Source organism: Sceloporus undulatus, chromosome 6 (genome assembly GCF_019175285.1).
Source record: "Sceloporus undulatus isolate JIND9_A2432 ecotype Alabama chromosome 6, SceUnd_v1.1, whole genome shotgun sequence".
NCBI classification, from domain to species: Eukaryota; Metazoa; Chordata; class Lepidosauria; order Squamata; family Phrynosomatidae; genus Sceloporus; species Sceloporus undulatus.
In genome coordinates this window covers 36,661,601-36,675,616 of record NC_056527.1, presented here as the reverse complement: position 1 = coordinate 36,675,616, position 14,016 = coordinate 36,661,601, and the positions used below count along the sequence as shown (strand labels likewise).

At 37.8% G+C, this 14,016-nt stretch overlaps 1 protein-coding gene across 1 annotated transcript in view; it reads left to right on the top strand.

Annotated features, from left to right (window-relative positions):
* Positions 1 to 14,016, top strand: part of DGKB (diacylglycerol kinase beta) — a 277,224-nt gene that overhangs the window by 60,021 nt on the left and 203,187 nt on the right. The window contains exons 13-15 of the mRNA XM_042476726.1: positions 3,110 to 3,208; positions 3,382 to 3,384; positions 11,659 to 11,691. Coding sequence (XP_042332660.1) covers positions 3,110 to 3,208; positions 3,382 to 3,384; positions 11,659 to 11,691 — 135 coding nt within the window. The remainder of the gene's footprint in view (positions 1 to 3,109; positions 3,209 to 3,381; positions 3,385 to 11,658; positions 11,692 to 14,016) is intronic.

Genomic DNA, 14,016 nt, shown 5'->3' with positions numbered 1-14,016 from the left:
AATCAGGATTTGTGATGTAATGAAAGGAATACTTGCTTTCTCCTACCCTATATGTAGCTGATGTACTTTGAACCTTGGCAGGACAGATCATCTGCACTGATTCCAAGATGATTTTCATGTAGGACACTAGAGGCTAGCTTTGCATCAAATCTGTTTCAATAAGCACCGATTATATCTGTACGCAAGCCCTGATATCTTAGTTTTTCATGCTTTGTTCACCTAAGTTCTCCCACTTAGTGTTGCCTCCAGAGAATCAGATTCTCTACCCTGCTCTACTTTTGTACTGTATTTTTTTATTATTCTCCTCCTCTGTATTAATCTTCTTATTAACTTTAGGTTCTTACTGTAATAACTAATTTTTAGTTTTTTAGTTATGCGATATAGTAGAAAGAAGATAAGTTTAAATCCTTGCAAAACACATTTTAGAGAATGTTTAAAAAGGTAATATTGTACTTTCCCTATTCATTTTTTAAAGTTCTGATACTAAAAACTGCTCCTTTTTACATCTTATTCACCTTGTCAAAGATCAGTATAGCTTAATAAGGAGATTAAGCTATTGATTGCATGCCACAGAGTAACTGAATTATCACCAAATATGTGAAGATACATCTGTTGGCTGTAGCATGCCCTGGTGTGCATTAATTATAGTAAAAGTGGTTCTACCTCAGAGGTAGGGAATTAGCATGACAAATGTTTTAGATTATAGGCCAACCAAAATGTTCTCACAAGAAAGCTACAAGACCTGGAAGAAATAAAAATTTGCTCCCCTTTTATTTTCTGTTGCCAGGAAACTGACAGAAAAAGGTGTTTTTACAATCATGCTTAACATAGGCAGGGTGCTATTAGGTGCCACATCATTTTGAAATTCAGAAATAAAGTTTCCAAATTATCGTTTCCTAGATGCCTCTTTCCATAACATGTGGCTAGAAAAAGGTATATGTTATGTAGTTGAACTGATATAACTTTGATACTGTTCACACTAACATGGATAAATTAGCTAAAGAAAAATAAAACTTTAACTCAAACCAGTCCTCTGATTTATTGAACCAGCTCCTAGACTAAATAAGATCACCCATTGAAACAAATACTTGTATGCTCCTTATTAAGCCATGCTGTACAAACCAGAAACATCTTATGTGTTAGGATGCATTAATTTGTTAGGATACTTTCCATTAATGAAATCCATCCCACAAGATAGATCCCACACCAATCAGGGCTTGCTTGTGGCTGGAATGGCCAGAAGCCACTCCAAGCTGCACGCTGGCTTGACCCTTATGTTAGTGATGGCTTTCAGCAAGTCATTATATTTATCCTTCTTAAAAGTAACTTTCCAAGATCTGTCTTTCTGCAATAGCTTAAACGTCTTACAACACACTTGTGGGCATGTCTACACAGAAGTAAAAGACACATTGTATAGATGCTTTGAGTTTAGTGTGTTATTCCCAGGTACGTTGTGGTTAATAGAACTGACTTTTAGAAAATATGTGCAGGAGTGTACTATAGCACTGCAAGCTGAGCACAGTTAGTAGGGAGTAACATTTATTGACCTTAGGGGGACTTATATTTAAGGAGGCATGCTTAGTATTGATTACTTTGTCAGATTATTGTTCCATTTAATAGCTTTTAAAATATTTTCCATCACTTTTATATTATAAGACATCCATAGAAAAATTCAGTTTTAAATATGATACAGCTTTGATGCCAAATATTAATTTACACTTACATGGGGACTTACATATCCTACCATGCTGGAAATACAAGGGTTTTTTGCAGAGAGGTGATGTTCATATGATAGGTCATATAATGTGCTCCTGGAAAATGGGAAATATAAATAATCATAGTTCCTCTCTTTGTGTGTGGAGGGGAAATATGTCCAGCCAAAACACACAAAGTGCTATGAGCTAGAGTGGAAATGTAAGGAATATAGGCTCCATTTGAGCAATTATTTTTCTTCCCAACATTTTACCTACAGACTGAAGATTCTGTGGTTTAGTTACGCCCATAAATTAGAGGCAGAACAGATGGGCAAGAAAAAGTGTCTGGAACCTGTTTTTTCCAAAAGCAGTTTGAAACTCCACTGTCCACACCGGCTGCTCCCAAAGCAGCCTGAATGTGCATGGCCTGACCGCATATCTCAGTGTCAAGCCTTGCCATGGGGTAATTTTTTTTATCACCTCCCCATCCTGCATGCGTACCATCACACAAACACACTGCCAGTGACTGCCTGTTGCTTAGATGCCATCCTATTGGATGGTTGCTCCTTTCATCGGCCACACAGTTACACTTGCGATTCTCCACTGGTACAGAGTATCAGTGTGCCCAGTAAAGCACTGGCAAAGCACAATCATGGAGAAACCCCCCCCCCCCCCCGCATGTCCCTTCATCCCTCCTTCACCCTATGCCCCCTCTTGGACTGTCTGGTTTGTGTATGCTGTAATTACATGCATTGGGGGTGTCACACTTTCACTTCTTTGCATTGCCGCCCTGGCTGCTTAGGTATGTCAACTCTTTCCTTTTTAAATGCTCGCCTGCAGTGGTGTATTTATATGCAGCTTTAAGGTTAGGCTTAAGAAGGATCACTCCTTCAGAACCACTCTCATGCTTGGGTGTTATATGCAGTTGTGAAGGTGTGCATTTTCCAGGCTAAGTTGGAATGTCCTGGCATCTTTTTGCTCCAGTTTTTCACCCCAGAGCAATCATCTGGTTTCTGGCTCCTTTGGAGGCATGCATCATATAAATGCCTGCCTTCAAAGCAGGTGGAAACTGCTTTATTTGGCCATATGTTTCACCCCTTAGTTTCATGGCTGTGCAGAGTAAAAGAAAAGCCCAATAGCATAGGATGTGGTCTTTGGGCCTGATGTGACCAACTCTAGAAAAAAATTGTCATTTTTTTTCACATAGTCAGCTTTGTAATCATAAATGTTCATTATGTAATATGTGTTTCTATCCTATATCATCCTTTCTTGCCAAAATGAAATCAGAGCAATTTGTGTTTCAATTTTGTCACTTTCAGAGATATTTCCTAAACTTTTTTTATGGTGCTGTTTCAATGCGCTTACATTAATGGAATCTGTCAGTTTCTCAGTGATATTTCCCCTTTTCATTGTAGCTGCATAACAAATGTGCTTCACACCTAAAACCTGAATGTGATTGTGGCTCTCTTAAGGATCATGTTCTACCACCCACCTCAATTTGCCCAGCAGTTTTGGTAAGTTATTCTTGTTTGTCTGTTCCTAAGATGCTCTTCCCTTTTTCTGGAGACTTTTTAAGCATGAATGGATATTTGAAGACTGCTGCTACTGCAGCCTATAGTTTTGTCATCTGCACAGTATAAACAAACTTTTTTTTCATTAACAAGAGGTTGTCACTCAACATTTTCAGCAAGTTGTGCTTTTTGTTTATATGGCTCTGACTACTGTAACAAAAGTGGGTTCTGGTTTTATCATTCAGTCATGGGGAAATTTACTAGAAAATGAATGCAGAATACTTGTATGTCTTAAATCTTTTTATGGACATAGCTTCCCAGAATAATGAAGTTGTTCTTATGGACACATATTGCTTGGGATGCACATTATATATTCGCTGTGTTGATAACTTTGATTTCAGCTAGACGTTACATAGAATGATGGTACTGGCCTTGTAGCAAACAATGAATCAGTGTTATACGTCTTCTGCTGCAGAACTGAGTAGTAAATTTCCCCTGCCTACAAAAACAGTTACTGAGTGAAAATATTAATAGAAATGCATACTCTGAAAAGTAGTATAAAGAGCTTATTTTGGTAGACAACTTCAAATGTAATCCATGAACAGATGTATAGATTATATACACATCTGTGGCACAACCATAGAAGGCTGATGGTCAGTATAGTTCTTCTTAGTTCACTATCAACAGTCACTATCGTAGTGTCATTTAAATGAACCTTAAATGTACTTAGCTTGACCTTAATTAAAAGGTCAGTTTAAGGACATTTAGGATTCATTTATATCAATATATGTATAATTATAATTAAACAAGTATGAATGAAGTAATTTCATTTGTTAATATGTGGGTTAACTTTTTTATGAATTTAATTTAATGAAGAATTATTTTTTTAAATTAATTTCAGCAGTGTATAAAATTTATTTTACATATGTTATCCAGTATTTATGTCTTTATGTTTATGTATCTATCTAATGTTTATGTATCTTTAATGTTAATAAAATTATTTAAACCAAAACCAAAGCCAAAAAGCACATCTCTCAGTCACAGCGAGCTAGAGATGAGCATCCTTGCCATAGGAGGAGAACTGTGTAGAATTGTGATGTCTGTATCCCCTCAGATGGGATTCTTCTCTGACCAACACTTTTTTTTACTCTGAGAACAGTATTTGCTATTTTAGCATGTAATTTGTTTTAATTATTGTAGTAATTTAGTTCTGTTTTAATGTAATATTTTATATGTTTTTAATTGTATTGTTTTTTAAAAAAATGTTGCAAGCTGCCTTGAGTCGCAATCCTAGGAGAAGGGTGGGATGATGATGATGATGATGATGATGATAATAATTTATTAATAGTAGTAGTAGTTCTAGAGTTGAATTCCAGTCATGAGCAACAGCAGGCTGATGATATTAGGATCACTAAGTAGTACACTCTGTACTTTTAGTGCAGATTTACAGAGGTATAGTTTAACAGATCATATATCAAGCTGATATAGCCATTTAGAGCTCTAACATCTTTTAGTCCTTAATAGCCTTAATAAGAATTATAAATACAGTCTCCTAAGTGGTTTCAGAGTAAAAGGGGAAAGAGGAGCAGGTGTTCAGAAACTACCGTACAGATACTAGAACAAGAGTAGATTCTTCCGTGGAACTAGGAACTTCATTTTAATTAGGCCTCCCAGACAGGCAGAGGATTCATAAGCCAGAGCTTTCAATTGTTAGGTGTGTTGAATAGGCAGCTGTTGACTAGGTAAACTGAGAAAGGTGAGAGGTGAATGAAGACCTGGGAAAATGCCACTTCTAGGATTGAACTGGGTCTAAATAATCTAAAAGCACCAGATTCTGTCTGATCTTGGATGCTGAGTAGTGTCAGCCCTGATTAGTACTTGCCAATGAGTACGAGGTGCTGTAGGCTGTATTTTAGAGGAAGGATCTGGCAAAACCACCTCTGAGGCCTGTTACAGACTGCCAAAATAAAGCTGCTTGGGGTCTCTTTGGAGGTATGCTGTTTAAATGATGCATGCATCCTAAGAGTCCGGAAGCTGCACCAAAGCTGCACTCCTATGCTTAGGAATGGAGTGTGGCTTTGGCGTGACCTCCGGACTCTTAGGACCCATGCATCATTTAAATAGCATACCTCCAAAGAGACCCGAAGCAGCTTTATTTTGGCAGTCTGTAACAGGCCTGAGTATTCCTTGCCTCTGAAAACCCTATTAAGGCCCTATACAGACCAGCACTTTGGGCCATCATGGAGACGGAGTTGGGGCAAAGTGTCCTCACGATGCATGCCCTGACCCCGCCCCCAGGGTGCTCTGATATCAAGTGCCGCTCCACATGGCGCACGGCATCACTCTGCTCCTCCAGTGCTGCATCCATATGATTTAGTGCCGAAGGAGCGCCACATAGCTGCAGCTATCACACCCTTTTTGGGCACAAGAAGGAGCTGTTTTTGCAACTCCTTTTCGCGCCCTGGAAAGTCCGGATTGGGGCCACTGCATGAGGTTGCTGTGGCCCCGATCTGGCTAGGAAAGGGGCAGCTGGAGACTGCCCCTTTGGGGCTGTATGTACAGCCCCTGAATTCATAGGGTCACCATAGATCGATAGTCACATGAACACAGAGGCTTGAATAGGAGCTATTTTTTTTAAAGAATGGGGATGTGCTGCAGCATTGTTACAAGTAACAGTTGTATTGTTTGTCACACTTATGATTTCTAGAAATGTTCAACCTCTTCATATTTATGGGTAAGATATAATAATGCAGTGCTTTTGGTCTTTGTGTTATATGCTCTCTGGGGTTTATTATTACCATAGCCCTCTCTTTAGGCCTTCAGTTTGTTAATACGTGAAGGTCTAGCTTTTAAATAATGTTCGCCCTAGAAGAATACTTACTTTCCTGAGACAGGAGTGCTATTATAGTTACCAAAAGTTTCCCCATTCATGTCACAACATCTATTTTTGGTCTGAGATCTGACTAGTTATGTCATAAAGTTCAGTATGGGTAGCCCAGATACTTGCAAATGTGGGCCACTCTGGAATTTACTTTGGGGTTTTCCATAGTCATTGCCAGTGCCTTTCAGCCAGCCAGCCAGCCACTCATCACCTTTGCTTCCTTGTTGACAATATCTTCTTTTCTCTTCTCCAAAGCTTTGCTAAGATGGGGCAGAAGAGACAACGAACTTTCTCTTTCTGTCTTGCTTCTTCTGCCTCTATTGCTTTTTTACTTCTCTCTTTCTAACACCTCAAATGTTGCAGCAACAGTGTCAAATTTATTACCATATGTTATCTTTACCAATTTACATTTTCTTCTGCATAAATGCTTAAATTTGATCTTGCTGCATTTAATTTTTTCAATGCATTGCTTTTCTTTACAAACAGAATGATCCTGCCCCCCCCCCCCCCGTCTTGTTATTTTTAAATTACCTGTTGCTTTTGGCAGAATGTTCAGTTATAGATTCAATAATTGTCCAGTAGTGTTGTTTCTTGGGGTTTACTTTTTTCCCTTTTCTTTCCCCAACAAACATGTTGCTATTTTTCAGAGTAAACTAAAGCTTAAAATGAAATGATAATATTGACAAGGTGAGTGCATCCACTTCACCTGGTTTAACCTTGCCCTCTTCATCTAGAATACAGTAATATATATACAGTTTCCTATGAGTGCTATGAGGAAATCTAAAACAAGGATATGATTTATGTGTAAAAACACACTTATTCAAAAGGGAACTGTACATATCTGCAATGAGGTGTTTTATGGCGGAGCTCATGACTGAAATGAAATGTTTTCAGTTACAAACTGTGTATGCAGATTTCAAGTGATAGTCTCTTAATAGATGTCAATTTTAGTTTATTACTATCCTCTTCTTATTTCTGTAACATTTTAATTAATTCACATGGATCAAATAAATGTACATTGAGATTTGTTTCCTAATGAGGGTGCATTTAGAAGAAAGGTTTTGCATCCTTCTGATATCCTGTTGGTAATTATATTCTAATTATATGGTAAGGGAGAGGCTATAACTCAGTTCTGAAATTGTTCATTGGATCCAATTAATTGCATGTGCATAATGAAAGTTCATGACAAGGTTGATTGGCAGTGAGTTTAAGGAAACCTTTAACTTAATTTAATCCTATCTTTTGTATTGCAATAGAATTAGATTATAACAAGGTTAGAAGCTGAGTACTGGATGAGGTAGATAATTATAGAAGACAAAAAGCACTACTAAATTATGGTGAAAGGGACTTAGAAACTAGATGCCCAAGTCTCCTTTATTTTATAAAATGTTGTATATCTATACAGAAAGGCATATAGGTATAGTGATTTTCTACCATTGTGTGATGTCACCTTCCTGTTTGTAAGTGGTAACAGATTACTTAATGCATTATTGCTCTGTGCTGTAAAACAAACAAACAAACATACAAAAGTTTTTTAAAAAAAAACTGCAAGGGATAAACTATACCTCTTCTCCCATCCAAATTCTGCATTTCTTGGAAAATCAGAGAATTAGTCACCGTATACATTATTAGCTTCATTATTTTACTATAAATTCAGTAGATGAAAAATAAATATTGTTTTTCCTACTTTTATTCCTTTTCATATTGCTTTTCAAATACCATTCATTGCATTCAATACAATGTGATCTCTTTGAAAAACAAATGAAACTGCAATATTATGTCAGCAGTTGTTACCCAAGAAAGCATTTTTCAGCCTGAGGCTTTGTAGTTGTGTTGGGCTATAGGCAGCCCCTTTCTCCTCAGGATTGTTTCCATGACCATGCGGTTGCCATGGGAATTGTCCGCCCCCCCCCCCAAAAGCTCTATTTTGGAGCTCCTTGTGGCGACGCTGCCAGGATGCCATAAGCTGCCTGGGGCGGCACAGAGACATCACGCACATGCTGCGCTGTTTGGACACAGCGTGCACATGAAATCATCGACACATACCACATATGGATATCACCATGTAAAGATGTTGCCATCCATACGTATTAGGGTTGCAGAGCATGCGATTGCCACGCACTCTGCAACCCTAATTTTGGCGCTGACTTGGCGCTTTTTGCTCATGTGATAACATAATCTATTTGGAGCTACTTTCAAGTTTTGATACCAAGGAATTCATGGTAATGAACAACTGTTCAAAAAATAATGCGGGGAGCATCTTAAAACTGACCTGGCTCTGTTGTTTGAAGTGGCAATTTTAATACTGTATGCTGTATTGGCCACTTTCGGCATGTGGACAGCCTCTGAATGCCTACCAGCTTTCCCAGTGAGCGTTGGAATTGATATGGTAATTCTCCATGTAGTAGTAATCCACATAGTGAACTGTTTTATATGTGGCTTCCGCATGGAGCTTCTGCTAAGCAGAAATTGTTCCAGTAGCCTTCATAAGTTGTAATGTGTTGAAAAGCCCTAAAATAAATACAAAATAGAAATGTAACACTTTGTGAGTCTTGTCAAGACAATAGAAATCTTGTTAATTGGTTCATGTAATAACCAGGAAACATAGGCCTCTGTACTGAAATGCATGCTACTTTGTTGATTGCTACATTTTTCATAAACAATTTAAGAGTTTGCACAATATAAAAACTCAGAAATGAACTATTTAGTTCTTGAGTACAGTTTCTTTGTAGTCAAAAACTGTGCAGTGAGAACAGTATTATTATGTATAGCAAGAGCTATTTTTGTTTCTTTAGATGTCAGATTGATAGTAATAACTGCCCCTGGGGGAAGATGCATCTTTCAATTAGCTATCATCATTGCTTGAGTGCCATTCAGTTTTAGAAAGAAAAAAGTGATAAATTGTAGTCTGCACACTTCAGTCATCCTAAATTTTACCTGGGGTTGTCAGTTCTGCAAGTAGCAATCTTTGACAGAAACAAAGCCAACATATTGACAAGGATTGTGGCATGGTGATCTTTAGTTTAGTTTAGGTAAAGATAGTTCCAAACTTCAGCAGTTCTGGATATCAATAACCATGTAATATCTTTCTGGTGTGGCTTTTTTTGCCCTAACCCTGTGAAAATGAAGAACTGCTGGGATACACAACAAAAATGAGGTTTGAGCCATTTGTCTCTGAAATAGTGATACAACTGCTATCCTCTAGTCTGTTCTCTCACACACATCTACTTATATCTGCCCAAAGGAACTGTATAGATCATGTAAACAGCAAGGTTCTTTTCAATGCCTAGATTTCTTCAGAGTTATATCTTTTTAAAAAAATATCATGGTGTCAAAACTTACAGTGTCTCATAATGGCATTAGTTATTTGAAGATAACTATTTGACCTATCAAGCATTTCATAAATGTGAACATGCCTGTCCATTATATTATTAGGTTTTCCTGAATTCCTCAAACTCTAGCATGAACATAATGCCCCAAACAGAAAAGTTCCTAAATAATTCTACAGAAACAGAAATGTGTACAAAAAAGGTAAAAGAAATCAATTATAGTTTGTCTGGTCAAAAAGGAAAGAAGAATGGGGAAGTTAAAGGAGCCCACAACAATTAATAACAACAAACAACTTGGAGTGGGGGAGGGACAATCTTGTTAAACTGCTGTGGATATTTCTTAGTTATGTGACTTGGGAATGTGGACAAATTGTTGACTTACAAATTGTTAAGCTACATTCTTGATTTGTATCCTTCTAGGAGGTTAAGTCAGAAGGAATCTAGGAAGAAGCTAAAACAGTTTCAGATATACCATATTCTGTTTTTATTCTAAGGGAAGCAATATTGCTATCCTTTCTGATGAACTCTCTTCTTCAAAAATGGGAATAGGCTTGAGAAGCTATTGCTCAGTATTCTCTGCCAAAGTCTGGAGTGATTAGTGGTGTTTCAGCTGCAGGCCATTCTGCACAAGGGTGATGATTAGGATTCATTCCAGTCTGGAGAAAAAAAACCTATACAGTACTTTTATCTAGGCAGTGATGTGGTTGATTCTACTACAGCTCTCAGTGACTTTTGATACCATTGAATCATTCCACAGTAGAGCTGAAAGCATTATTTTGTGGTGGTTTCTGTCCTTTCTGAAATGTGATTTCCATAAGGCAGTGCTGGAATAGCTATTGTTCTCACCATGGTCTGTGACTCGTGGGGTGCCTTGCTATTTTATCTTATCCCCATGCTATTCAGCAGCTTCTTCATTTTATGGATTAGTTTATCTGGACATTTGGATTGAAGTGTTCTGAGATGGTAGAAATTCTGATGCAGTTCTTGCAGCTGTGTTGGGCCCACTTAAAATGAGCAAGTGAAACTTAATTCAGAAAAGATGGAGAGAATGTTGGCTGGAATATCTGCTACTCTAGATGGAGCTGAAGCTGCATTTGTCTGAAAGAATCAAGTATATGTGCCTAGAAGCCATGGTTTGAGGGTTCTACTGGAAATAGTGTTTATTCAATTCACTAAGTGCATCTGTACTGGAAGGAGGCAGATCTGGGTTTGTTTACCCAAACACCCATTATATACACACTGGACTGTTGTAATGCATTCAGTGTGAAGTTGCCTTTAAAGACAATTCATAAATGTAATTTGGTTCAAAATGCAGCATCCACTAGGATGCTGGTGGGAGCAAGACAGCTAGCACACATTACTTTAGTGACCAGTTTGTTTACAAGCTCACTCTAAAGTTCAGACATTAACTTGTTCCTAAGCTTTTAAAGGTAATCTTTAGAACCATCTCCATCCCTTTGGCCCTGTTCAGACCAGTCATTAAGGCTGGCCTGGAGGTGGAGTCACAGTGTCACATCCATATGATGCATGCCCCAACTCTGCCCCCTAGGGAACCATGATGCCGCTCCACACAGCGTCCAGCATCATGGCACTCCTCTGGCGCTGGATCCATATGACGCATAACTAAAGGAGTACCGCCAAGCCATGGTGCCATGACTGTGGCACCCTGGAAAGGCCAGATTGGGGCTGCGGCATGCGGTTGCTGCAGCCCCTATCTGGCTGAAGAAGAGGCAGCTCCATGTCACCCCCTTCAGGGAAGTTTGTACAGCCCCTTTGAAACCTATTCAAGCTTTGAGCTATGCACCAGAAAGCGTATTTTCTGGCATGTTAAGAACAGGAATCTACCTTTTAGGAGCTTTTTGTATGCAACACTTCACCATCTCTATCAAATACTCACTATTGCCATTTTTAGATGGACTATAAAAATGTTTTTGTTCTAGAAATATTTTCTTAACTGATTTTTTATTGTTTTATGCAGAAATCTTGGAATTTATACTCATGTTTCTATTCTTTCTGCTATTTGGATAGTCCTATTTATTTTAACATCTTACAATGTATCAGATATTTTGAAAAGTTTGATACAAGTTTATGCAATTAATATAAAATAACCCTAGATAAGTTTTTTGATGACTCGTAATACAAAAGTAGTGCTACAATTGATTATTTGTTCAACAGGATTGTGTATTAATTAGTTTTGTGCGTTCTTACAGTTTTAATGTGGCTGAATTTTTTTTCGTCAACAGATTCTACCCCCTTTAGGAGTCTCGCTTCCTGAGGTGCGTAATGTAACAGTATTCACAGATGTAGCTAAAAATGTTTGAGTGTTGTGACTTTCTGTTTGCAATAAAAGTGTTTTGGGGAGCTTTAGTTGAGACAGTCTGTATTCTATATAAAACCTAGGGATGGGCACACACATTACTAAAACATTTTGTTTTAAAAAGTATTATTTCCTTGCTGAAGTAATGCTGAAGAGCTGACAATTGTCCAGAACAGCAGACATTCCAAAGTTCATCCAATGTTGATGGTAGAGATGAGGAGAACCACTTATTTCTGTCCTGTATGGTTTTTATGTTTTCAGAAATTACAACATTCTGCTTTGTTAGGATCTAGAGCAGTGGTTCTCAACCTTCCTAATGCTGCGACCCTTTAATATAGTTCCTCACATTGTAGTGACCCCCAACCATAGAATTGCGGTGTCTCGATTCCTAAGACCATCGGAAATATGTGTTTTCCGATGGTCTTAGGCGACCACTGCGAAAGGGTCATTCGACCCCCAAAGGGGTTGCGACCCACAGGTTGGGAACCACTGATCTAGACAATACAGTTCTGCAATATTGTTCAGCCATGTGCTAAGAAAATGAGAATAGTTAGGTATTTGCACATGCCTTAAAAACCTATCATGTTCCATGAGGTGGTGATGCTGATATTCTGAGTGTCTTGAAGGTTTCATCATAAACAATATGAGGGCCAAAGTGGTCTTTTGAATCACTTCAATCTTCCTCTTCCCACATCTACCCTAGTCTTTTGTGTGATGCATGGATAACCTGGTTGGTACTCCTGAGGCATCTTACAGGAATATAACTATTGAGGGGGCAAATGGAGACATTGCCCCTCTAAACAAGAATTCTGTTCCCCCATGACATTTTATTTCACTTTCTCAGATTTCTAACTAGTGCTCTCATATTTATTCTGTTTGTATACCTTGGCAACTTTGCCTGACCCTTTTCTTAAACTGCCTAAATTGTATTTCTTAATACCTCCAGTAGTCTTTTAGAAAATGAGACTGGGAGGTGGGTGTAGCACAAAACTCTATTCCACCATATCTTTTTTTCAGGCACCATCTGGGCTGCCATTACAAGAAAGAATCTTGGACCTATCCCAGCAAATATGACCCAAGAAGAAACCCTGAATTCTGGTTTGGGTAGAATTTTGTCCTGTCCCCAGGCAACAGACAGATAACAAATGGGGTACAATACGGGGCTTCACAGCTTTGCCACCACCGCATTGAAAACATTTCCTTAGTTTCTGAGGGCATTTGTTTATTTAGATGAATTAGATTTAGATAACTCAGTAAATGGGTGAGGCAGAAACAGTGATGTCACCTGTCAAATTGCTCCACAATCAGATTTCAATAAAATTTTAATTGTTGTAGCAATATGCTGTAATAAGAGCATTCGTGTGTTATGGATTTCCAAGGAAACAAAAACAACAAAAAAGAAAAAGGTATCAGTCACTACATTAGTCAGACATAATTTTGGAAATGCCTTATATTCTCTTGCCTTAACAAAATGATGTGCTAACACTATTATTTGTAACTGCAGGAAGAGGGTTGGGCAGTCACTTTCCTTGAACATATAAACACGAGGAACAGAGACACAAAGGAGTAGTGGATCAGAATTTTTATGGTGCAGTGTGCAGAGATATTTTGAGTTTACCCTGTGTTCCAGAAATAAAATCTTGATGAAGGCTGGGATTGAAATTAAGAGAATCCTGAGCAAATACGAATTTTGTTTAAGCATTTTCTTACAAAATGTTTGATAACCTGTTAGATAACAGGAGAAATGTAAGTGCTGCAAGTCCAGCTTGTAAAGATCACAACCAGGAATCCAGTGCCCTATTGGCAACAAGCAAACATTTTTGGAGTTTTTGTTTGTTTGTTTGATGGAAGAGCAGAACAACTTGATGTTCCAAGTCATCAAAATATGCATTAGCTTTTCAGTGGGATTTTTTATTGAGTAACTTTCACTCAGCTATGCCTGCATCCAAGAGACAAAATGATTACAGCTGCATCAATCATTTTATATGTCCTAATAAAATAGTCATAACTAGAACATATGTGTCACCCATAAAATAAATATCTGCATTTTGCAGTGTCATTTATTTTCAATAAGCATCAGCCTCACATCCATTTTGATATAAGAATGTCACACAATCATTCTGAGATTTTGTTTACTTGATGTTTTTGAAGAAAGTGCCAAATGTGTTTTGATCTTCTGATATTACAGTTCTGTAGTACTTCTAAATCCTTAATATTAGTAAAAATAGAATACCTTTTATTTAGTTAGAATCTACAACATCCTTTCTAATTATTTTTTAACCCT